Source organism: Zootoca vivipara, chromosome 4, assembly GCF_963506605.1.
Source record: "Zootoca vivipara chromosome 4, rZooViv1.1, whole genome shotgun sequence".
NCBI classification, from domain to species: Eukaryota; Metazoa; Chordata; class Lepidosauria; order Squamata; family Lacertidae; genus Zootoca; species Zootoca vivipara.
The window spans coordinates 19294231-19320716 of NC_083279.1; the positions used below are offsets into that span (position 1 = coordinate 19294231).

Genomic DNA, 26486 nt, shown 5'->3' on the forward strand with positions numbered 1-26486 from the left:
AGGCATACTTCCATAGCTATCATGACTAATAGTCATATTTCCCCATGAGTATTTTAATGACACAGCTCTCTACTTGCCTCCTGCAACAGGGAAGGCTAGAACCAGCTTGTGTAAGCAATGCACCTAATTGACTGGCCAACCAGCAAGCCACCTAGCCCAGGTCACAATGGAGGGATGAGACCATTTAGCTTTTCTCTTTGGTCACTACTCTGGGTGTCTAACACTCCCATGATCCCCACCCTTTGTGTGTGCTTTCTATATTCCCAAATTACCTAAGAAGCATGGAATAGAGCTACAGGAGAGTAACAGCTGTACCACCCTCACAGCATCAAGCAACTTAACAGCCTTGCCCCATTTTTAAGTGGGAGGTTTTTGTGACTGTTCATTCCACTACTAGTTGAGGTTTTGCCATGGTCTTTAAATTTTTGAGTGCCTCTTGTTACATACACTTTAAGGCCCTTTGGTTGAGGTTTAATGGCGGTTTAGGCTTTTAGTTTCCCTTGGCAGAGAAAGAGGGATCTGAAAGCAGAAAATGTGTGCTGGCTGTTAAAATGTGGTGAAGACTGCTGCATGCTGTATCAAATAATTTAGTTGTCGTCTACACTGCGTTGCTATATTTCTTGCTATATTTGCAGAGGTGATCATGTGCATTTCTCCCTCCTTCCCCCAGGTATGGTTGGATCTTTTGAAACCTATCGTGAAACAGATCAGAAGTACGTACCGACAGTTTTCTTCATATAGCTAAGACAAGCATGAATCCATAAACACCTCAGCTCTTTCCAATATTTGGTGGAGATCAAGAGCATGGCATCTCTTGTTACCCACATTCTTCCATGGATGCTCAGGTGGTAGCATTCTGATAGGGCCTATGTATGTCAAATTCAACATGTGTAGGCCCTAATTGCATGGTTAGTGCCAAGATTTTATCTGGGCTTCTGAACATGCAAAATGGGTATGCAGTAATTGGACTTTATATATGCAGGTCCTGTTCAGATGTTGCACCCCTGTGTGGAAATCCAGGAATGTTGGAGGCAGGACAGGCTAAGCAAGGTGAACTCTCAACTCTCGCTACACATACAGGACAGATCCAGGGAAAGGTAGCTAGTCCATGGTGTGGGTGTGTGTATACACACATATCACACTAACACACACTGTGCTCAACAGTATTCTGAGAAGTCTCTCTCAGCAGCCATTCTCCTCACAGAGAGAAAATAGTTAAATAACAATTACAGGAATAACAGTCACAACAGAATAGAATTTCTCTCTCATGTGACTCACCTTCAGCCAATCACATGAGAGCTACTGTCAAAGGAAAAACGCTAAGCTAAAAACACACGACAATTCAACATAAGTAAACATTCCCATTTCAGGAAATTAAACAAATTTCCTTAAAAGTACAGACCATAGTTTACTTGAACTGGATCAAGGGACTACTAGTTCCTTTCAAATGCCATGTATTGTTTTGATTTTGCGATGGTGAAATGTTTTATAGGCTACCTTTCTAGCAGAACTTTATGAAATTGTTCAGCAGGCTGCTTATCCAAATTAGGTTCTGACCATAGCCATTGGCAGCTTTATTTGCCAGTTGCAAAACAGGCTAGACGCATGGACGTGAATGCTGCCTTAGCCTACACCTTGAATTAATTTATATTGCATTAGTTTCTCCTGTTTCAAAGCCTGTCAATGTGGCTTTGAAAAAGAATATGTTATAAAGATTGAAACTATTTGCTTACTCCTGTGTGTCTGTGCTCTCTTCTCTTTCTTCTGAGCAATGCAGCAAGTCACAAGGGGTGGTTTCAGAAAGAAGGGTAGAAGCTAGGCAAGTTTGTCAATTTATGCCTGCAGTCCTTAAGAACTTACCTTTGCAGATGAGGTGGCTGAATACACTGAATACAAGTTGTCGCTTGTTGCATTTTGTTAATGTTCTCACACATATACCCAGCATTCCCCACATGTAGTGAATTATTCCTTTAAGGAAGAGTATTTTTAAAAAATCGTGTCTTCATTGAGGCCTTTCTTTTCCCCCAGTATAACAATATAGTTGCATACAAATAATCAGCATCAATAATACAACAGAAAGTACAAAAACACACACAAGACAGTATGGTGGGATAAACCTGGCCCTGGGATTCTCAAAACACAAATCAGTATTGTGTTCTTAACATACATCAAGCATAACAGTTGCACAATAGTGCAGTAATCATGAGTCGTATGTTACTGTTAGCAAGAATATGATCTTACAGGCTGCTCAAGCAGCCTTTGCACCATCATCACATTTCACAACTGCCTCCATGTTTCAAATAAAATGGTTTCATGAAGCACGTAGTTTCTATAGCAGGCACCCCCAAACTGCGGCCCTCCAGATGTTTTGGCCTACAACTCCCATGATCCCTAGCTAACAGGACCAGTGGTCAGGCATGATGGGAATTGTAGTCCAAAACATCTGGAGGGCCGAAGTTTGGGGATGCCTGTTCTATAGCTTTCTGCAGTGCCAACTACAGAGATGACACCTTCCCATTTGGAACCCAGGTGTGAACAACCCTAGACATAGTTCTAAAGAAATTATTTTGGGATACTCACACCATCATGGGTGGGTCAGCTTCTGCATTTAATCAGGCAGTGGCTACCATAATGGAAGAAGTGTGGGGAAGGGGGACACTATTAGCCATTGTTTGATTATGTGGTTGGAAGCGGACGTAGAGATCATCTGACCACAAATGTCCACACTGCCTTTAGTTTTATTAAAAAATAAAAGGGCTTTCGGGCTTGGAGTCCTGGTCTGAGATTGCTGCATTGTCATGCTGTGAAGAAAGGAGATTAGTTGTTCTGGCTGGGACTAATGGGAGTGTAATCAAAAGCGTTCTGGAAGAGCACCAGGTTTGGGAGCTAGAAGGGCCAACAGACTGGCAGTATAAGGCAACTTTCTGTATTCTTAACACAGCAGCACACACTTGCCTATTGCCATTCTGATCCTCAAGGATCAGAAAAACGTTAAAAGCTGTCTTTGTGCTATTATTTTGGCAAAAGAAGTCTTGGCTCAAAATGAATGGGAGTCCAATGGTAATTGTGGTTAATGGGTACTAGTCACACCTGAGTTCAGACAAAGGTGTTTGTGTGTGCAGAAGGAAACTACTTAATTCAGAATTTTAGGTTTCTTCTCACCCATCCCCCTTTTCTCCCCCCCCTAGGGCCTAAGCATGTGATTCTAAAATTCGTGGTGAAATTCTTCCCGCCTGATCATACTCAACTGCAAGAGGAGTTAACAAGGTCAGTACTGGCATCCATTTTCATTAGCGACTGATTAAAGGAGGGGATTGACAGCTACTGGAGGCATGCATGTAGATATACTGCTGGATGAAGAAAAGAATAAGCCAGATGAAGACAGGGGGTTAGGAGTTCATTTTGGATTGGATTCCAGTGCCGGGTCTGACATTAATCTGGATGGGGCCACTGGCTGGTATAGGAAGGAAAGGGTCTAGAGACCCCAACAGATTGGCCCTCTTCTTTCCTGGATTGCCAGGAGGATGTAATTTGTGACTTCAGCTTTCAGTGACATTTTGGATGCCTCTGTAAATGTGTGGGCTTTCCATTGTAACTGCGGTTTCCATGACACCCACATGCTGTAGACCTATAATTCATGTGCAAGGCTGTTCAAGGGCTATAGGGCACCTGTGGTCTTCACACTATATTTTGGTGCCTATTCATCCTCTCCAGTTCTGAGAGACCATGGAATCATGATCTGCCCCAAGTTGTAGGTATAAAAATCTCCCTCCTCCTACAAGTTCAGTTGCGCTTCTCTGTTTTCCAGTTCTATAATGAGTTTTCTATTTTAAAATTAGAGTTTTTTTGTGTACAGGATTATAACTGTATAATCTGTGGGGTGTGCACCTCTAGTGAATATGTAAATCACATACTTTAGTGGGAGGGTTTTACTGTTTCAAATTCTCCTAGCATTATAGCGAGCTGCAAGCGCTGCCAAATGCTGAATTTTAGTACTATAAACCTTTGAACCATCATTGCATATTAGTAATTTTAATTGCTCTTACTTATCTGCACCTCTTTGAAGTTTTAGCATCACCTTTTCTGTTTCATCTGATTTTCCCCCCTCCATGATTTCCTGCTTCTTAAACTAACATGTACTAAGAAGGATTGGTGGTGGTAGGATTGTGGGTGGAGAATAGTGTTTATATTCCTGAAAGACAATAAAGGCAGGTAACAACAGTCCTGGAAACCTATCCCAAGTAGCAGGCAGGGCCCTGGAGCAAATATTAAAAGGAAGAAGAGTGAATGGAAAATACTTGTTTTCATTTATTTATTTGGTTGCTTTTTTAATATGCTGGTTTTCAGGTATAGGCAACCTCTGAAAGTTATAGAAGAAACTAGCAGATGGAACATAGGGCAGCACAGGTTCTTTAAAAAAATCAAAGTCAGACACCAGACTAATCTTATACCCTCTTCTGAGAAGATAACTCTCACTTGCTCTCTGAATTAAAAAAAAATGTGATGGATCTTAAAATGGAAATTTCAGAGAGTGGCCACGTTCTTATGTAATGCTAAACTTTTTTAAAAAATTAATTTAATAAGTCAGCCAAACTCCAATCTATCAGTGCCTTAACCACTTGGTAGAGTTTTTGTGTCTTTTTTTCCTTTCCCTTTTTTAAAAAAGGCCTATATCCAACATGAATAGGATATAATGTATTCTGGTGCAATTGCTAGCCTGCATAGCTCAGGAGTTTGTTTAAAAGGGAGGGGGGATATAATTTGGTGGTTAAAAATGTGAAATTCCTGCAACAACTAGATTTATTTATTACCCTTCTTGCCTCTCCCCACTCCTCCCAGGAGCTTGTAGTGGTATACATGGTTCTGCTCTGTCTTCACAACAGCCCTGTGAGGTAGTTTAGGCTAAGAGGTGGCGAATGGCCTGAAATTGCCCTGTGAACTTTATAACTAAACGGAGATTTGACTTCAGGTCCTAGTCCAACCACTACACTCCGCTGACAATTGTTGTTTTGTTGGTTGCAAGTTCAGGAAATCAGATAGTGTTTATATATCGTAGTCTTAGTCGTGTCAGACTCTCCGTGACCCCATGAACCAGAGCATGCCTTGGAAATTTCTTCTCAAAGCTTCTCCTTTCTAATATCCATTGAGTTTTCATGGCAAAAATACTGGAGTGGGTTGCCAGCATAGCTGCCAAGTTCTCCCTTTTTTTAAGGGAAATTCCCTTATGCTGAATAGGCTTCCTCATGAGAAAAGGGAAAACTTGGCAGCTATGGTTGCCAGTTCCTTCTCCAGGAACTTCTCGCATTTAGTCTAAACTCTCGGCTATGACCTGTCTGTCTTGGGTGGCCCTGCACGGCATAGCTCATAGCTCCTTGGAGTTATTCGAGCCCCTTCGCCATGACAAGGCAGTGATCCATGAAGGGGGTTTATATTTGAAACACCCATAATTTGAAAGGTGAGAATTAATTCCATGAAGACTGTACAACCGCTACATTATTTTGCAGTTATTTCTTGTTAGCGATGTGGACGGGATTGCTGCTAAATCTCCCCTTGTTAACATTTCGATTTCACAGGTGTCCTTGCCACTCCATGGAAGCCTTGTTCATTCCTCCACTGCTTTTTCTTTTTGTGTTTTCAGGTACTTATTTGCACTGCAGGTAAAGCAGGATTTAACACAAGGAAGACTAACCTGTAACGACACCAGTGCTGCTCTCTTAATCTCACACATTGTACAGTGTAAGTATAACTTGCTCATCTCCAAACCCTTCCTGCATTTTGAAGAATAAGGTGCCCAGGTACAATGCTGACTTATGAATACATTTTCAGTAGGTTAAGGTCAGTTGCCGTATCCATAAATGTATGTTCATAAAGATACATTGGGCTAGTATCTGAGTGGCATCCATTTTCTTCAGGTTGTTTCAAAATACTATGGTGAAAATGGAAGTAGGAAGGAATTGCTATTTGCTTGCTTCTTTCAATATTCTTTGCCATTGGAATGTGTTTAATGGAAATGGGATTAATAAATAACACCACACACACTCGTATATATAACAAACACACACCTGGTGTGATTTAGAGTATTCTTTACTTTCGCTTTCTGTTAGTGCAGGTAGAATTTGCCCTTCATAATTTTGTCTGCTAGATTTGCAGCTAATTCATGGTGGTATCTGTTGTGAGGCATTTTCTATTGTGGTTACCTTCATATGGTTTTGATGGGCCTGCGTGTGATTTTCTGTGCTCTCCTGTGTGTGACTAGAACCTTATATACGTCTTTTCTCATTAGTGTAATTGTGACATGTGCCAGCAAAAATGCCTGAAAGAGAACTACAGTGAGAGCCACATGCCCCTATTTTTCTTCATCAAAGTTCCTGCATTTCTCAGTGCATTTTCTCTCCAGAGTATCTCTAACTGGTTATCATCTACTGTGCCAAATCTTCCCTGTCCTGTCTCATATGTGTCATCCGAGTGAGATGAAACTGGTAGGAATGCAGAGCAGCCCTACCAGAGGACAGGGTGAGGCTGCAGAAGTTGGGCTGTTGTCACAAGGCACCCAATTATCAATTCTTTCATTTATTATCATAGTTTAACCACCGTTAGGAGTGTCACCCTCTGGATTTTCTACTTTGGGCATCACATTGCCATCTACTATTCCCACAGAAGTCCTGTAACAGAAGAAAAACAGGCCTTTTGAGAAAAGCATCTGTAAAGAACAGCATGGTTTGTGATACGTTGGAAAATGCTGCATGTTTCCAAGAGGTGCTTGTGTAATTTGCTGAGCCCTCAGAAATCTCACTGCTGTGGTTTGATCCCAATGGATCCTTGCTAATTGACAGCAGGCCCTACAGCTCAGTATCCTTCCTCCCTGTTTTCAGTCCTTTGCATGAAACGTTCAGGACCACAAGCTCTGTTATTCACCGCTCACTGCATCTTTCAGGATTTTCTGTTTGTTCCACCCCGAGAATAAGAATCCATACAACTTAAAGAGTGCATCCTATTGAACTCAGTAGAGCTTACTGATAAATAAACATGCATTGGAATACATACATTTCATCTATTGAGTGCACTTTCTCCCCCTCTCCCTAGCTGAGATTGGGGATTTTGACGAAACCATTGATCGTGAACACATAGCAAAGAACAAGTATATACCTCAGCAAGAAGCGTTAGAAGACAAAATCATGGAATTTCATCGTAATCACATGTAAGTATTACTATTTAATGCTTAAGTAATGGCATTCTTAGTGCTGTTGTCTTATAAAGCAGGACTTTTGTCCTTAGGATTTATTATCTAAGAAAACCAGCAGAAAGGTTAGAGGAGAGACAGGGCTTCATAACAGAGTAGAGAAAGAGGGCAGAGGTGGGTTAACAAATAGCAGAAAGAAGGCATTGCAGAAGTGGTTTTGGGGATGGATGAAAAATTAAAGGGAGAAAGACAATGTTTGATGTATATGTACCCTGTTTCCCCGAAAATAAGACATACCCATAAAATAAGCCATAGCAGGATTTCTACGCATTTCCTCAATATAAGCCATACCCCCAAAATAAAACATGGACGTGGTGCCTCTCGGCAACAGCTTGCTGCCCTCAGCCATGCTGGAATAAGACACCCCCCGAAAATAAGCCATAGAGTGCCTTCTTGAGGAAAAATAAATATAAGACAGTGTCTTATTTTCGGGAAAACACGGTACCTGTGTAGTAGAAAGCACAAAAGCTAGACTCTGAAGCAGGACACAAAGGAAAGAAGGCGAGTCTCTGTTTTTCCTCATCTTACTCGTCTTCTTTTGTTTTATTTTTTACATTTATCCAGTTTGTGAATAGAGCCACCCAAAACCTTTTGTGTTGTTTTAACTACTTGTGTGTCAAAACTTAACAAACCATGGCACAACTTTTCTCTGGGAGTTCACAGAGGTGTTTAGGTATAGTATAAATCAGGCACCCCCAAACTGCGGTCCTCCAGATGTTTTGGCCTACAACTCCCATGATCCCTAGCTAACAGGACCAGTGGTAGGGGAAGATGGGAATTGTAGTCCAAAACATCTGGAGGGCCAGAGTTTGGGGATGCCTGGTATAAATCATCACCTTTTATAACATCAACTACAAAATCATATTCAGTTGCCAATGGGAAATCTTGTTTATCACCACTGGGAAATGGTTCATTTCCTAAATGGGAGATTCCAGGTTTGAGAGGATACACAAAGTTGTGTTGTAGAGGAAGAGGAAGTGTGAGAAGGTTGCATGTCTTCATTTTGCTTCACTGGTACACTTGAAACTACCCTTTGAGTATTTAACATATGAGTGGTTACAGTCTAGTGTGCCAGTTGTTGCTCCAGCAGATAGTCACAAAGAATGCAAGGACATGCAGTAGACATGAAATTTATTTGTACTAGGTCATTCAAATTGGTGCTAGGGTCTGTTTCACAGCGACTTTGTATGCAAGTCTGAGCAGGAAACAACATCTGCCTTGAAAAGCTCTAATGGTTCTTTTTAACCTTCTTTGTCCCGTGTAAAATCAATTATCATTCCTTCAGTGGACAGACACCAGCAGAATCTGATTTCCAGCTGCTTGAGATTGCCCGTCGTTTGGAAATGTATGGAATCCGATTGCATCCAGCCAAGGACAGGGAAGGAACTAAGATAAACCTGGCAGTTGCCCATACAGGCATTCTGGTGTTTCAGGTGAGAAGCTCTAATCATAGTTCAGTCTAGACTGCAAATGAGAAGGAGTCAGCTCATAGCTGCCATACTGTGAGATCCAGTCTGCTAGTACCCTATAGTAACTGTTTGCCAGTGTAGAGATGGCCTCTTTCATGGAGAATCCCTATCTCTTGCAGATAGTTATTGGATGTTAAAGCCTTAAGGACCTGGTTCCAACTCTTTGGCTGGCACTGATAATTGCCTAGTTGAGCAGAAAGTAGAAATAGGTCATTATATCCAGTTTCCTTTATTGTGCCACTGAAAGTGGAATTGCCTTATTTGTTGTAGGCAGCTAAGCAGGCAGACTAAATTAAAGTAGTTTTGAGTGTAGTGAACTGCACCTTTTGTTGGTTTTTAAAATTGATTTTGCAGATGAATGAATGCCTGTTTGTGGGGGAGGAAACATATTCATACCTTTTCTTTTCCGTTCTTCTTCATATTCAGGGCCACACCAAAATCAATGCCTTCAACTGGGCTAAAGTTCGAAAACTGAGCTTTAAGAGGAAGCGTTTTCTTATTAAGTTGAGGCCAGATGCAAACGTAAGTCTCTGGAATGGCACAAGGCAGTTTTAAGTGGCAGGTGCCTGATGAAAGCATAAAATGTATTATTTCCATTCAGCTTTTTCATACTGGATTCTTTAAACCACCTTTATCTCTGCATAAAGTTGTGAGCTTATACCTTGCCCAATTCTGTGGGCTCTGAACTGTGACATAGGAAATGAACATTTGTTTTTCCCACCCTGACAGCTGCTGACTTCATTTGGGGCACTCCTTTTCTGTGCTAGTCCAATCATAGCTGATGTTCTGCTTGGCTCCATCTCAAACTGATCTTGGGTGTTCCTCTTCCCTCAAATTGCCCCATTGTCGGTAGTACCTCTTAGAAAATGTGCCCTGGTTTGGAAATAGGCTACCAATGGTAAATTCAGAAGAAGATTGATGGGAGAGGTCATAAAATATGAAAGGAATGGGCCAATGAAGATGGTAAAATGGATTGGGGAAAGGGTGAGCAGAGGTAGGAAGTGAGATGAGAGAATATTGCCGCTCCAGCGTAGAAGGACACACTAATAAATTATTATTGTTATTTTTATATTATAGGGCTTCTGCTTGATCTCCAAGACATCCAGGTTTAAATCTCAGCTTGGCTATGAAAGTCAAGCCCTGGAAAGTCACTACAGTATATATCAGCCTCCAAATTCTGCCTATGTTACCCTTTCCCCTTTTGGTGATCTCCCTAGGGAATAATGTAACAATTGACTACCTCCAAATACTCTGTTCTGTTCACTAGGCTTAGTCCTAGTTCTCACTGAACTGGTAAACCTGCATTTTGGGCTGTGCCACTTCAGACTACTTAAGTGAGGACTTAAATAAGCCTTAATTAGAAATGTATCTCATGGAAAAACTAGATGTCAGGAGGATTCTTGGCTAGAACCCTGAAAACTAGTTTTCTGTGTGGGAGGAATTGTTTAGTCATGAGAGTCCCTCACCCCCAAACCTGTGGTCCAAAATGGTACAGTCCTACCACTTGAGTGGAAGCTAGTGTCTTATCTCTTAGATTTGAGTATCAGGAACTGATAGTTCAGCAGATTCTTGTTTCCAGTCCGCTGTGATTACTTAGGAAGCTCTCACCATTCTAAAATATTGCCTGTCACTTCTCCTGTAGCAGTCACAAAATGAATGTTTTGAGGCTGGCATTAAATGCTTTGAGGCAGATGAAGTGGGTCAGCAAGAGAAATGATTACTTTAGGGAAACAGTCATGTTGATACAGGTGGAGGGCTTCATAATATTCCATTATAATGACGTTTCAGGACAGTTATGTTCCATTATCATACAATCATAAGGTTGGAAGGGACCTTGAGCATTGTCTAGTTTAACCCTCCACAATGCAGGAAGATGCAGCTGGCCCATACAGGGATCAAACCTGCGACTTTGGCTTTATTAGCACCAGCTCTAACAAATTGTGCTAACCACTTGTCTTGTTTTACATTCTACATAACAAAATGAATAGTTCAGCCTCTCAGTAGGGCCCTTTTCTGTCTAGGTCAGGCATCCCCAAACTGCAGCCCTCCAGATGTTTTGGCCTACAACTCCCATGATCCCTAGCTAACATGACCAGTGGTTGGGGAGGATGGGAATTGTAGTCCAAAACATCTGGAGGGCCGAAGTTTGGGGATGCCTGGTCTAGGTACTGTATGGTATAGAAAAGCATAGTAGATGCTGAGTAGATTCAAAAGCCATATCATTCTTAAAATAAATAATCCTAAAAATAAAAGGATCAGTGTCATAGTGGCACTGGTGGCTACTCTAGAGTAACGACTCCTCACAGCTCTGCATTTTTATCCTTTTATTTAGTGCAGTCTATTTACAGTGCTGAAACAGTGCTATGTACATGTTGTCAGTCGGGTGCAGAACCTCCGAATGGAGATTCCCGCGTTTTCCTCCAGCAAAGTAGCCTGGGGATACTAAATCTCCGCCCACGTCGTTTCCTGCGCAATTCCGGGGTCGCTGGGATCGGTCTTCTTCCCGCGGTTTCCCTGCTTCCCCCTTCCGTTCCCAAGCGGCGCCTTGGCTCGGCTACCTTGCCCGAGCCCTGGCTCCTACTTCCTGATTCCTCGCTAGAAACACCCCCCTCCCCGCTCCCACTTGCGCTGGGCGAAGAGCTTGTGTTTAAGATGGGAGGCGGCTGTCTATAGCTACTGTCCCTCACAATCAGTGTTATTGCTTGCTTTAATTTTATGCAATATAAATGTCCTTTTTTACATTCTAACAGAAATGTGTTGCATTTTATTCAAGAAGTTGGTGTAGATGAAAGTGGAGGGAAATGTCCACATTTGCACTTGGATTATGTTCACTCTCCTTCCAGTGTTAAATCTACCACCATTATCTTTCAGAGTTCCTTCCAGGACACCCTAGAATTCCTGATGGCCAGTCGGGATTTTTGCAAAGCCTTTTGGAAGATCTGTGTAGAGCACCATGCCTTCTTCAGATTATTTGAGGAGCCTAAACCAAAGCCTAAACCTGTTCTCTTTACCAGAGGTTCATCCTTTAGGTTCAGGTAAAATATACTTTTCTTTGCTACAGTAATCCATGAGAAGAGTGTGCTCACCCACCCTGAGGTACTGGCTCAGATCGGACATAATGTTCTCCAGCAAACCATAGTTTGTTGCAATGGAAACAAGCAGTAAACTTGAGCACACCCTCTTCCCTCCTTCCCTGACATCCAACCCCAGAAACGCTAGTTTAAAGGCTCCATACAAAACTCCCTCCAAGTTTGTCGACAGGAAATAAACCAGGGAGTGCTTGGGTTTCTTGTGAGTTCCCATTGCCACAACCCATGGTTTGTTGGAGCAGGAACATTATGTATTGACAGAATTACTGAAAGAGAGGCGAATTTACTGTATTTATTTTCCATGGTTCAGCTTGCATTTAACATTTCTATACTGAACAGTTTCGGACTGAGGACTGTAGACTTCAGTAAGGCATCGTGTATTCTGTCTTCCTGGGTACTAATGGGTACATGCATGAACACAGAGAGAGCCACATCAAAAATGGCAGTACCTATAATTTAATGTTCAGTTCAACAGTGCACATCAGGCCCAGTTTTTTGTCATTCTTGGCTTGATGAAAGGTTTATTGAATGCTAGGGGAGGGGAAATGTTGAGAAATTTGCGAGTGGGGTGAAAAGCTGGAAGTGGCATTGAGATGCACCTGGTGATTTCTCTGTCTCTTCTTTGTGGAATCAAGTAGACGTTGTCTATGATAGTGAGCCATCATAGCCCTTCAGTTGTCTCTGGGTGTGGATTAATGCTGAAAATACCTGCAAAGGGTTGCCCACACCGGGGAATTATTTCTTGCATTTAAAAAGCCCACCGCAGAGTATTAAGGTAGCAAACAGAATGTTCCTAGGTGGTCTCCCCTACAGCCAGCTTCAGCTAAGCAGGTAGCCCTGTATCCTGGAACCAACATAGTTCTGAGCCCTGTTAGGAAATCATGTTCATTTCATGGAGTCTAGGCCTCAGCCCCAGTCATAAGGAGGCACTGACCCAGGGAAACACCCAGGCTAGCACCTCAAAGATATGATACACTGAGATACTTTTGGAGAGGAATTGGGACACAGTTTTGGCAGCAGAGGATAGGAAAATTCTGGTGCTGAGCAAAGTGAAAGGCGCAGGAGATAATGCTATGATGTGATTAAAAAGCTAGGCCACCACCTACACATGGACATTATTGGCTGTAAAAGACAACCAGGTGACTGCTGCTCACTTGACAAAATTAGAAAGTATAATGCCTCCTAATAGCTGTCGGTATTGCAATTGCCCGGTTGTAGGAAAAGGAGAAATTCCACCGCAGCTAATTTGGCAATAAATGTTTGGTCCTTAATAAAGTGCCTGAAACTTAACCCATCTGTTTTGAACCAGAGAAGGCAGAACGATGAACATATGAAAATAATAGAAAAGTGATTTTGAATTGGCAAAAAGATTCAATCATTTTTTAAAAAATAGCCAGGTTAAGAAACTCAATAAAAAAATAAATGATAAAATTAATCAAATGTGACAATGAAAGGTGTGTGAACCCTTTGTGAAGGGTTCTACGATGTCTGAGTGAAATCTTACTGTCTTGCAGTCTTCAATAGTGTGTGTCATAAAACAGCCTTCAGAGGCCTGGAGCCTCTGGATGTTTTTGACTACAGTTCCCATCAGCCCCAGCCAGCACAACCAGTTGTCAAGGGTGGTGGGAGTTGTAGTCTAAAACATCCTACAGGGCACCCAGTGGGCAGGATATTATTTCACTCATTAGAATGCACATCAATCTCTCTGACTTTTGTCTTCTGAGTTTCTGGGGATTTTCCTGTTGTTATTCTGTCTCTCAAAGCTAGAATAAACATACCATTAAAATTATGGACTGGTCATTTTTTCGTCAGAGGGCAAATGGGCAAATTTAGCAGGGGATCACATTCTTTCCCCCCTCACTGTAGGAATTCGTTCATTCCCCCCCCCCCTTTCAAAATATAATCCGCCCCCCCCCACGGTCTGAGGGACAGTGGACCGGCCCCCTACTGAAAAAGTTTGCTGACCCCTGCCATATGTGGCTATTTCAAGATTCACTTTTTATACTTCAGTTGCTTTTTAATTACATTATGACCTAGATAAATTAAGTTAAATTGATAGAAATGCACCAGAATTGGGACTCCCTCTGTTTCTTTTGCTGTCTCAGCTCTGTGGCTCATCACATATGTTGCTTTCCCATTTATCTCGGCCGCTTGGGTTCTGTGTGATGTTTCCTCTGCATACCAAGCTTTTCATGCTTATTTTCAGGATAGCTGAGGGATGCAGTTTCCCAAGCATGTAATTTGCGGTGGCCGTTTATGCTGATCTACACACTACTCGCTGAATGTCCTAGAAATTATTCAGACTCGTAGTAAAAGTCTGCCTGAAGCATCTTTAATAATTAGGGACTATTTCATTTCATACTAGATATCTCTCCCCACCCCACCCCACCCCCAGCCTCCAAAGTCTTCAGATAAATATTTCTGAGAGTAAAAATGTGTGTTGCTTTTCTTGGGTGCGTTGTACTAAGAAGGCAAATGCCACCCACCCCAAGATGTTCTTGGAGGCCTTGGAGAGTTAGTTACTGAGTAGATGGTGGTCAGGTGTCGCCAGTGGGATGCTCTCCAGATGTTGTGGAGTACAACTTCCAGTCATCTCTGGCATGATAGATGGAGCTGATAGGACTTGTGTTCCACAACATCTGGAGAGGACCACATTGGCTAGCTCTGGGCTAAAAGGGCCAACCAATAGTCTGACTTTCGGGGGTTCGTATTTGATCATATGTTTGTCTTTCCTCTTGTCTTAAGGAGCAGCTTTAGTCTAATTGTTTTAGTCTATATGTTTGGATTCTATTTAAGAAAGGGATGGGAAACTTGTGGCCCTCCCAAGTCCCATCAGCCGAACTGGAAGGGCCAGTAGTCAGGGATTATGGAAGTTGTAGTTCCAACCACATCAGGAGGGCCACACGTCCTCCAGCCCTGCTTGAAGAGTCTTAATTAAAGCAAAACCATGGTATCCCCAAGTATTCTGAAGAGCTTAGTAAGAGACTGACAGTAGCAATGCCCCAGGTACTTTTTATTTCAATGCAAATAGAAAATTGACATATTTCTGCCCAAAGGCATGCACTATTTGTTAATTGTTATTTAAAAAAAAAAACTCATACAGAGACAGAACCATCTTCATTTGAATCTTTAGTACACTTTCATTTAGTATCTATAGGGACAGCTTCCTAGCAGAAAATTAAAATGGCATGTTAAATCATAGCTTGCCTTATCAGCTACCTAGTTCGCAAGGAAAATATATTGTTCGGATAATAATGCACACTCTAGATAGCACACAGTGTGTTTTGCTTTATTTATCCACAGAACTAACTTTTTGAGACGTTTCACGCATGGCAGATTTCTTGCACAAATACTGCCTCTGTGCAAGCAGTTGCATGCATGGCATCATGTATGATTGACACATGCATGTCTCTTGTGACATGGGCACACGGGGCAGGAGACCCTGATTACTAGCTGGCTACTACAAGTTTGTAGATGTGGTGAAGCAGACGATAGGTGACTAGCATTATGTATTTCTAATGTTAAAATAGCATTAAATTAAATTATTAATGTTTTCGTCCATTTTGAATAGCTGAGCATAGTTTTAAGCCAGATATGAGTTTCCTCAGATGCTTAATAGGACAGAGTTTCATAGCTCCAGCTTCAGTGCCTCTGTGTATGCAGCCTAATGCATAATTCAGTGTTCCCTCTCTGGGGAAAGGGGTGTGGGAATCTAATAAATATGACATTTAATAGCAGCGACCAGCAGCTTTTTCCACCAAATTTTCTGAACTGGAGCCACCCGGGCAATTGAAATTTGGAATTTCAAGAACAGTATTCTTAAAAATTCATAACTCATTGTGGTGGTGGTTCCTTAGAAGTGGTATAAGTGTATAGAACTGCCTGGGGCAGGTGCATAAGTTACTGAGGTCCTTGAAACTGTTCCCACAAGAGAATTCATCAGTCTTTGTGATAGGTTAGAAATGCACCTGTCACAGTGGCCGGAGCGGGCTACTTCAGAGTAACGACTCTACACGGCTCTGCATTTTATTCTTTTATTGGTGCTGCGTATTTACAGTGCTGAAGTCATTGCTATTTACACGGAGCTATGTGTTCAGTCGGGTTCAGAACCTCCTAATGGCTTTTGGCGCGTCTTTCTCCAACACAAAAGCCTGGGTAGACCCATCCTCTTTCCTCTCCGCTTTCTGCATAATTCCGGAGTTGGGGGGATGGGTCTCCCCCCCTATTTGCCCCTTCCTGTCCCACCTGGGACCCTGGCTCCGCTACCTTGCCTGAGCCTCGGACACGACTTCCTGCTTCCCCACTGGAATCGGAACTCTCTCTGCTTTCCCCTGTGCTCGGGGATGGGCTTGAACTCAGGAGGGGAGGGACTTCGCGATATCCCCTGTCCCTCACATCCACCCCCCTCCCAAGCTCCCCTTCTCCCCTCCCCAGGGCCCCCCCGGGTGTCGGTGACGACTGGAAGCCTAAGAACTCAGTACTTTCCGAGCCCGTTGGTGTGAACACCTCCCCCCAGTCCTGCGAGCCCCCCCCTTCCGCCTGGGAGGACTGGAATCCCAAAAAGTCTGTGGCGTCAGAGCTGGTGGGGGTAAAAATGTGCTGCCAGTCTGCTTCTTCCTCTGACTGGGTGGATCTCGGCGACGCCCATACTTCTTCCTCTGGTTCCTCAAACTCCGCTTCCCATCCCCATGGTGAACTGCTCTCCAGTACTTCCTCCCCCTCCCCCTCCCTTTCCATGTGCCATGGCTTGGGTCTGTGGGGAAAGAGGGCGTGAAATTCTTCCACCAAGAATTCCTCCCGTATCTGAGTGGCTGGGACCCATTCATTCTGTGACGGTGGAGCATCCTCCCATGCCATGAGTTACTCCAGGCCCCCCACCCCTCTCCGTGTATCAAGGATGGCCGTGGCCTCATTGAGTTGCTCCCTGCCTTCCCTCTCCCCCCCTCCCTCGGGGGTTTGTTCGCTGTCTCGGAGCCTGCTGCTTTCCCTGTACGGCGACAGCAGCGATCTGTGAAACACTGGATGCACCCTCATGTCCTCTGGTAGTGCCAATCTGAAGGCCACCGGATTGACCTGTTGCGTGACCGTGAAGGGGCCCAGCCGTCTGGGCGCCAGCTTTTTGCACCTCCCTCTAATGGGAAGGCCCTCCGAGGACAACCAAACCTTGTCCCCCACCCTGATGACCTCCCCTTGTCGCCTGTGGCGATCTGCCCCCTTCTTGTACGCTTCCTTGGCCCTCTCCAAGTGTTCTCTGAGCTGCTGGTGCACCGTCTCCAGTTCCTCTGCCCAATCCTCTGCCAGTGGGCCCTCCTCCTCCTCCTCCCCCTCCCTCTCCGGGAAAGATCTGAGGTCGCGCCCGTAGTTGGCCTTAAAGGGCGACACCCCTGTGGAGACGTGCACTGCATTATTGTAGGCAAATTCCGCCAGTGGCAGGCAATCCACCCAGTCCGTTTGTCTCTGGCTGACGTAGCATCTCAGGTACTGCTGCAGAATGGCGTTGACCCTCTCCGCCTGTCCGTTGGTCTGCAGGTGTCTAGCCGTCGATAAGCTGACCTCCACCTGCAGGAGGTTCATGAGCCGCCTCCAGAACCTGGAAACAAATTGGCGGCCACGATCCGAAATAACCCTTAAAGGTAATCCATGCAGTCTGAATACGTGGTCAACAAACAGTTTGGCTGTCTCTTCTGCAGAGACTGCCCTGGCACACGGTATAAAGTGGCACATTTTGGACATAAGGTCCACCACCACCAACACTGCGGTCTTGCCCCTGGACGCAGGCAGGTCCGTGATGAAGTCCATGGACACCACTTCCCACGGCCTGTGTGGTGTGGCTAAGGGCTCCAGCAAGCCTGCTGGCGCTGCTCTGACTACCTTTGCCCGCTGGCAGGTGTCACAGCCCCGTACATAATCTCTGACATCTTCCCGCACCCCTGGCCACCAGAAGTGTCTCATGACTAGGTGAGCGGTTTTGTCCCTTCCAAAATGACCCGCCGTTGGGTTGTCGTGCATCTGCTTGAGGACCTTACCTCTGAGCTGGTTGGTGGGCAGGTACAGTGCCCCCTTGTAGAAAAGCAGCCCCCTGCGTTCTGCAAAGTCTTTTGCCTGCTCCCTCCCCCCTCTCAGTTCTCTGAAGATGCGGGTGGCAAACTCATCAGCTGCTGTTAGTGCTGTGAGTTCTGCCTCGCTCACCACTGCTGCTTCGCAGGACCATGCTGATGGGGGGAAAACGTGCCTGGGTGCTGGTGGCAACTCCTGCTCCATGTACTCTGGTTTGCGGGAGAGGGCATCCGCCCTGACATTCTGCTCCCCCGGGATGTAGTGGATGGAGAAGTTGAAGTTCGAGAAGAACTCTGCCCACCGTATCTGCCGCTGGTTGAGCACCCTGGCTGTTCTCCAGAACTCCAGGTTCTTGTGGTCCGTGCACACCTGGATGGGGTGCTTGGCGCCCACCAGGAAGTGTCGCCAGTGCTGGAAAGCAGCGTGGATCGCAAGAAGTTCTCTATCAAACACCGTGTAGTTGCGTTCCGGCTGGGTCAGCTTCCTGGAGAAGAAGGCACAAGGTCTCCACTCTCTGTTGGCGTCCAGTTGCAACAGGATCGCTCCCAAAGCCCTGTCTGAAGCGTCTGTTTCCACGCGTAGGGGCGCATCCTGCACCACGTGGAACAGGTTTTGGTCTGACGTGAACACCCTCTTGAGGCTTTCAAACGCTGCTTGCGCTTCTGGTGTCCACCTGAACTTCTGCTTGCCTCTCAGGCAGTCCGTGATGGGAGCCGTAACACGCGAGAAGTTCTTGATGAATTTCCTGTAGAAGTTGGCGAAGCCTAGGAGGCGTTGGGCATCTTTGCGCGTCCTGGGGCTGTGCCAGTCCAGGATGGCCTGCACCTTGTCCTTGTCCATCGCCAGCCCCTTGTCTGACAGTTTGTAGCCCAGGAAGTCTACTTCCCTGGTGTGAAACTTGCACTTCTCCAGCTTCACATACAGGTGGTTCTCCTTCAGGCGCTGCAACACCTCCCTGACATCCTTCACATGTTGCACTGGGTCATTGGAATAGATAAGGATGTCATCCAGGAAGACCAAGCAGTTCTTGAAGAGGAGGGACCCCAGGACGTGGTGCATGAAGGCCTGGAAGCATGCTGAGTCGCCTTGCAACCCGAAGGGCATCACCAGATATTCAAAAGAGCCCAGAGGCGTGAACATCGTGGTTTTCCACTCATCGCCTTCCCGGATCCTGATCAAGTTGTACGCCCCCCTCAGGTCGAGCTTGGTGAAGATCTTGCCCCTGCTTGCCGCTGTCAGGAGATCGTCCACTCTGGGCATGGGGAAAGCCACTGGCTCTGTTACTGAATTGAGCCGTCTAAAATCCACCACCAGGCGGCGCTGTTGCGTGTCTTTCTTGTCCACCCAGAAGACCGGGCTGCCCCCTGCTGCCTTGCTTTCTCTGATGAACCCCCTCTTGAGGTTCTTGTCTATAAACGCACGCAGATCCTCCAGTTCCTGATCTGACATGGCGTACAGCTTGGCTGGGGGTATCGTTGCCCCTGGCACCAGGTTGATCTGGCAGTCAAAAGACCTGTGGGGGGGGCAGGTGGTCGGACTCCGCTTCGCTGAAGACCTCCTGCAGGTCCCAGTATGGTTTGGGTATCACCTCACCCCCTTTGACGTGCATGGTGGCCACCGTGGCTATTGGAGGCCCCTCCCCTGGTTGGTGCTGCATGCAATGTTCCAGACAAAAGTCCGACCCAAACGTGATGCATCTCTGGTGCCAACTGATGGAGGGGTCGTGGCGCGCCAGCCAGCTCATGCCCAAGACGATGGGGGGGTCTGAGATGGTGGTGACGTTGAATGCCAGTGTCTCTGAGTGCCTTCCCACCGTCATTCTCATGGGGGGGGTTTGATGAGTGATGGCCCCTCCCAGCAACTCCCTGCCGTCAATGGTGGCTACGTGCAGGGGAAAGTCCAGCTGCAGAAGCTGGATCTGGTGCTCTTCTGCAAAGTTTCTCGAGAAGAAGTTGGCTGACGCACCACTGTCAATTAAGGCGAGGACCGTCAGGGGATAGCCATTTGGGAGCGTTAGCGTCACTTCTAGAACCACTCCTGCTCTGGGAGGGGTGGGCTGGCTCTGCTCCGCGCTGTGCGGGTGGGCGGGCTGGGGCTGTTGTCTGCTGACTGCGCCTGGCTGCTGCCCCTTGTCTCCTGCAACCAGGCTTTCCCGTTTCCCTGCTGTGGTGCTGCGTCAGTGGGGGAGGGCACAACCGTTCCCGCCTTTCCTTGCCACTCTCTGCGATGTGGGCAGTCTCTGACGAGATGCTGGGGGGAGTTGCAGAGAAAGCAATTCCCGCCCCTTCCCTCCTTGCGTCTTGTCGCCGCTGGGGTTTGAAAAGCCCGCGCGCGCGCGCTATCAATTTGCATGGGTTCCTGGTCCTGGCTGGCCCCAGGCGTGGCTTGGAAGGGTTGTTGGGGGAGTGGCTTCTCCTGCGACCGTGGGAACCAAGCCCGCTTTGCGCACGTTGCTTGCTTGTCGTTCCACCGGGATTCCTGTCTCACCCCCACCGCCAGAGCCGCTTTGCTCAGCTGATCCATATTACTGGGCTTTGGACCTCTCGAGAGCTCATCTTTCACATCCTCATTCAACCCCAGGTAGAACGCTGCTTCCATCGGAGGCGAGTGCAGTTCCCACCCCAGTCTGTGCACTAGCATGGTGAATCTCGCCCAATATTCGCGAACTGTCATTGTTCTTTGCCTTAAATTATGCAGTTCCTCCTTGGTCTGGTCCATATGGCTATCGGACGCATACATAGTTTTTAAAGCCTCTAGAAATAGTTTGACATTCTTCATGCAAGGATTTTTTGTCGCGATTAACGGTCTTAGCCACTCCCTGGCCGCCCCTGTAAGGTGTTCCACAATAAACGCTACCCTGTGCTCATCATCAGGGAACTCATCATGGTGCAGCTCAAGAGCATACACGATCTCAGTCTCAAAGCCATGATATTCCCTCGGGTCTCCATTGAACTTGCTTACTAGGGTCCCCGCTTTCCTTCCTGGCAGCACTTGGAGTTGGGGGGCCCCTCCCGCCTTGTTTTTCTCGGCATCCAACTTGTTTTGGAGCTCTACCGCCACCGCCCTTAATTGCTGCTCTTTTTCCTGAAGCGCTCTCACCTGTTCCGCAAATTGTAGCCGGTCCTCCTGGACCTTCTTGGTTTCTTCTTTAGCTGCCTTTAATTCCCCCTGTGCCTGCAGCGCCAGTTGCTGCAGGTCCTGTTGGGCTTTCTCCGCGATCTGCCGCCATTTCTCCGCCTCTGACGCACTCATCCCGGCAACTCCAAAGTAGCCCAAAAAAAGATTAGGAGGTTGCTGTCACAGTGGCCGGAGCGGGCTACTTCAGAGTAACGACTCTACACGGCTCTGCATTTTATTCTTTTATTGGTGCTGCGTATTTACAGTGCTGAAGTCATTGCTATTTACACGGAGCTATGTGTTCAGTCGGGTTCAGAACCTCCTAATGGCTTTTGGCGCGTCTTTCTCCAACACAAAAGCCTGGGTAGACCCATCCTCTTTCCTCTCCGCTTTCTGCGTAATTCCGGAGTTGGGGGGATGGGTCTCCCCCCCTTATTTGCCCCTTCCTGTCCCACCTGGGACCCTGGCTCCGCTACCTTGCCTGAGCCTCGGACACGACTTCCTGCTTCCCCACTGGAATCGGAACTCTCTCTGCTTTCCCCTGTGCTCGGGGATGGGCTTGAACTCAGGAGGGGAGGGACTTCGCGATATCCCCTGTCCCTCACAGTACCCAACAAGGGAGTTGAATGGCACGGAATACGAGTTTTCTCAATGTCTGACAAATCTTTCTGCTCCTACGAGTGGCTGGGCAGTGCTCCAAGTTGCCAAGCTTCGCACTCACTGTTTCAGAGTAGGCAGATAATATCTCTGTAAAGGTTTGGATAGAGTTGACTGCACCCTGTCTTGGCTTGTAGTAACAAACCATTTGATCTCTTGGAGAACCTTACAGCTTATGGAACTCATAGAGGTGGGTGTGGGTGTGCAGGCGTTCCCCCCACTTAACATGTGATTCACTTGCATGCAACTACATATATGCACAGTGCCAGGAAATAATTAAATGAATTCAAGTCGAACCCAGAAATGCCAGAAGCGAGCTTGAGAGTCCTTGTGGCTGATGAGGGGACTCTCCCTGGAGCCCCAAAAGGTTATCAATGAGGGTGGAGGAAGTCCTGAAGAGACCCAAGGCGCAGCGGGGCTTTCTTTAAGCTGCTCAGCTTCCCCGCCCATCAGCTGATGTGTGGTGTAGCGCAGCATTCTCAGACAGGCAGCAAAAGTCAGAGGCTTACTGGGGGCCGCATGGCCCACCATACATGACCAGAGGACTGCATTCAGTTTAATGGGTACCAGTTGTGAATGCCTGCAATCATGTTGCGAGCAGCTGAACATAAAATCACTCATATATGTAATGTAGAAGGAACATTTTTATGCTAAAGAAGTAGAAAGTAACACAATGGTTCTGTTAACCTTTGGTAGCCCGGTTCATCCTACCCGAGGCATGTAGGTGAAAATTCAGTTTTGCTTTTTTGCAAGAAATGAATGGTTTTAGCAGTAGCCTGAGAGCAGGAGCTTTTGTGGTGCGAAAACATGCTGCGCGATAAATCAGTGCCACCACATTGCGAGGCTCCTTGCCTCTCTGTGACACTTCCAAGAATCTTCAGCCGGTGGGGACAGAGTCTTTGACAGAGTGATAGTGCTGATTTCTGAGTGATAAATACTCCCAGGCATTGTGGATGAGTTGACATCAGAGGGAGCATTTTCAGAGGCATTCTCATAGCAGCAGATTCTCCAGCTTTTATTTACCCTCCCTGGTAACTAATAGCCATGCCTAGCATCAGAAACTGCCCAAAGTTAAGGATGCACTAATACCAGAAGAATGTACTTCCACAGTCTTTTATTTTCATGGTTTAAACTCTTGGTTTTGTTTTGTTTTGTTTCCTTCTCAGTGGCCGAACTCAGAAGCAGGTTCTGGACTATGTCAAAGAAGGAGGACACAAAAAAGTACAGTTTGAAAGGTTAGAAAGAGTCTTTGCAACAACAATAAAAATAATTTGCTCTGTTTACTTTTTGAGGGTTTTCTTGGGCTTCATGCATGCTCATTCAGCCCAGTTAGCCAAATGACACAGCTGCAGGAAAATAGGGAGAGTGTGCCTGGCTTGAATAGTCTTCCCAGAAGAAAACTGCAATATACACAAGAAAAAAACTGCGTGACATAGATTTTTCTTTTCCCCCACCCCATTTCCTGGCTTCTGCTTCCTGCTTTCCCAGTTTTGTGCTAAGGTGTTGTGGAGTTTTGGAACTTTTTGTTTATTTGTTTTTGCCTTCTAATTAGCTATCTATTGCTTTTTGTCCCCTATAACGAATGACCTGCAAAATAGTTCCTGCTTGTTAACAGTGAGGTATTACAGGACCTGCTGCATCTTGACCCCAGGTCCATGAAACCTGCCCAAATTACTGGTGTTGTGATCATAGGAATTCAGGCGATCAGTAGATAGGTAGACAATTATTTCTTAATTAAATAAACAAACAGAACGAGGAGAGCAAATTGGTACAACCAGCTACAGGCAGTGAAAAGTTGAGACAATAGAAGGTTGGGTTGTTGCATGCTACCGCCAAATGTGTTTCTAAGCCAGTCTGCGACATGATGAGTTCAGTGTTTTTGCTAAACTGTGGAATGATCCTAGCGAAAAGGTTTGTGTTCTGAGTCATCTTTTGGAGTTGGAGGATTTATTTTTTAGTTCCTTGTCCTTTCCTTTTAATGACATTTATATAACACATAGCTTCACTGAAATACCGCATACATAAATGACAACAGAGAGGAAATCTGTTTTTGGACAAGAAGTCTGTTTGAAGCTGGGCTTAGAGACATGATTGTCTGCCACTGATTTATTCACAGAGGTGGGAAATAACATGCATTTTAACTTGTTGCAAAATATGTTCGCTCTTTTTTTTTTAACCCCTTTCCAGGAAACACAGCAAGATTCACTCTATTAGGAGCTTGACAGCAAAGCCTTCAGAACAGCATTCAGAGGTGCCAAAACAAGTCAGTTATATTTCATGCTTTTTTAAGCAAAAATGTCCAATAGTTCTGTTTGTCTTGCCTAGGCCATGTTTAGTATTGCGCACTGTGCCATAATTCACAGCCAGGACAGGCCAAATGAATGGCAACACTGCAGCTTTAAGCAACTTTGTCCTTTTCTCTGGTTTGGAATGTTTCCAAGCCAAGCAGAAAGCAGTAGCAGTATTTATATTCTTATTTATTAATTATACTTCTTAGGCAAGCCTTACACACATTAAAATATTTAAACTGCGTGCCTATGTCACTCGTTGATTAAATAAATAAATTATGCAGATAATGCATTGCTGTATATAATCTGCATGTGCACTTACGGATAATTTTAACACAGGGTAGGCTTCTTCTTTCCAAGGTTTAGAGGAAGAGGACATGGCAGGTTTGGAGAACTTGCCATCCTAATTAGGTCCTCCAGGGCTTGCCGTTTGAGCCGAGGCGTGCCCACTTGCCCTACCCCTGCCAACATAGATGAAAGTTCTCCCTGACGGTCCTGACATCATTGTGACATGTAGTGGTTGGCAGGTGGGTGACACTGCCCACTTGTCAGACTTGGCCTATGTGGCTTGGAGTAAATAACAGGCTGGCCCTCGGGGAGAATCCTGGATTGAATGTGTCGTTTTACGATCCATGTAAACAATTACATTCTACTTTCTGAGACTGTTGAAGAAATTAACCCCAGATTTAACCCGGTTTCATTCAGTGAGCACAGGGAATAAAACAATACTCCCCCCCCCCAAACACAATCCTGATTTTCAGAATTCTGATGGAAAAAAGCAAATCCAAGCCAAGGCAACCTGTTACTAATTTGTGGTCAAGGCTGCCTTCTGAGAGAAGCTTGATCTATTGCCAAGAAGCAGCTCAAAAGAAGAGAATGTCTGTTGGTGAAATTCCAGTTAAAGCTAGGTGGGGGGGGGAATCTTGCTGAGAAAAGAAACAGTAATGGTCTTTATAAGGATCTTGGCTAAAAGTTCTCAGTTCATAAAGAATTTTTCCCTTAACCTGGGTTGGCTGATATGACTTCCTGAGGCATGTAATGATTTTTTTAAAATCTTCGTTTGAATCCCTCTGGTATAGCTCACCTAAAGTATTGCCTTGTTGTAGTATTTGCCAGTAGTTTTGACACACACATAGAGAGATTATTATTTATTTATACCCTGCCTTTTTCCCTGGTGGGTCTCAAGGTGGTATACAGATGAAACAAGAATTGCTAAAAAACATAGGAAAAAATAATTTTTAAAAATAAACATCAATAGAATTAAAACTACATACACATATAAAATCTGTTTTTAAAAATACAAATAATTACAATAAAAACAGCACAGCACCAGCCTTTTCATTAAAGTAGTCAGTTCCCCAAAGTCTGTTGGAACAAAAAAAGTATTTGCTTGCCAGCAGGAGGACAGCAAGGAGGGAGCCAGTCGTAACTTATCCAGGGAGGGACTTCCACAGTCTCAGAGCAGCCACCACCAAGAAGGCCCTCCCCCGTGTCCCAACAAGCATGTCCTCTTGTATTATCTTCATTCTAGTGCATGACTTAGAGATCCATATTAGACTAGAGACAGGGAATCGGCGGCTCTCCAGAGATGTTGCTAGACTACAACTTCCATCATCCCTCACAATTGGCCATGCTTGTAGCAGCTAATGGGAGTTAGTGTCCAACCACATTTCAAGGGCCACAAGTTCCCCAACCACATAATAGGAACAACAAGATGGCATTTCCCAACCTTTTAATCTCATGAGCTCCTTTGATAATGTACCATAAGCTAGAGACAATCCACAAACCTGTTGTGGGACATTAGATTTTGTTCTCATTGGCAGCCTTCCATCTACCAGGTCAGGCTGTTTTGTCTACTTAGCCCAATATTGTCCGTGGTGAATGGGAGTGCCTCTCTAGGCTAAGGTTTCAGGTGGAGGTTTTCCACATCACCTGTTTACCTCTCCTAAGGTGGCAGGGACTGAATCTGGTACTTTTCACGCATGCAATTTCAAAGCATGTGCTTCTGCCACAGAGGTGTGGTTTTCTCTATCAGGGGTCCTGTGTGCTGCAGAAGTTGACCAGAGGAGACCAAAGGAATGAGCTCTCCCCTCTTCTATTCTCTAGGCTTGAAGGCATATTTAAATTCGTAGCACTGTGTTGTACCGGTATGATGCATTTGTAAAGCCCTTGATGTTGTGATTGGTGGCTGATTTGTCATCTTCCTGTCCCCTCTCATCTCTTTCCTTTCTCTTTCCAGAGCTGTAGTTTTACATATGGAGACGGTGCTGATTCCCCAGCAGTCCAAAGCTGCCGGCAGGGGAAGGAACTAAAAGTTTCAGTGGAAGATGGTGGACACCACACAAGCCCTTCCCAGAAAAAGAGTCCCGAAAAAGAAGGCAGGAGGCTGGACGGTGCTATGATGGAAGCCATGGAGGAAGAAGAGGAGGTCGCAAAGGACAGATCACAGCACAGTAGATCTCAGACGCAGCAACCGAGCACAGGTCCTGCATCCCGAGCTGCTCGTGGCAGTAGCACATCAATTCCTTTCATTGACTGCAGTGATGTAGATAGTGAATATGACCTCCTC

The 26486-nt window shown here is 45.5% G+C and overlaps 1 protein-coding gene across 8 annotated transcripts in view; it reads left to right on the top strand.

Moving 5' to 3' along the window:
• The window catches only part of FARP1 (FERM, ARH/RhoGEF and pleckstrin domain protein 1), a 180226-nt gene that overhangs the window by 103841 nt on the left and 49899 nt on the right, over window positions 1-26486 (top strand). For 6 of the 8 annotated variants that reach the window (XM_060273358.1, XM_060273360.1, XM_035114373.2 and 3 more), the window contains exons 4-13: window positions 671-713; window positions 3189-3267; window positions 5639-5736; window positions 7084-7198; window positions 8526-8673; window positions 9136-9231; window positions 11581-11744; window positions 22796-22864; window positions 23817-23892; window positions 26157-26400. In XM_060273358.1, coding sequence (XP_060129341.1) covers window positions 671-713; window positions 3189-3267; window positions 5639-5736; window positions 7084-7198; window positions 8526-8673; window positions 9136-9231; window positions 11581-11744; window positions 22796-22864; window positions 23817-23892; window positions 26157-26400 — 1132 coding nt within the window. The remainder of the gene's footprint in view (window positions 1-670; window positions 714-3188; window positions 3268-5638; window positions 5737-7083; window positions 7199-8525; window positions 8674-9135; window positions 9232-11580; window positions 11745-22795; window positions 22865-23816; window positions 23893-26156; window positions 26401-26486) is intronic. The other 2 variants (XM_060273361.1, XM_060273362.1) reach the window with 1 other exon arrangement.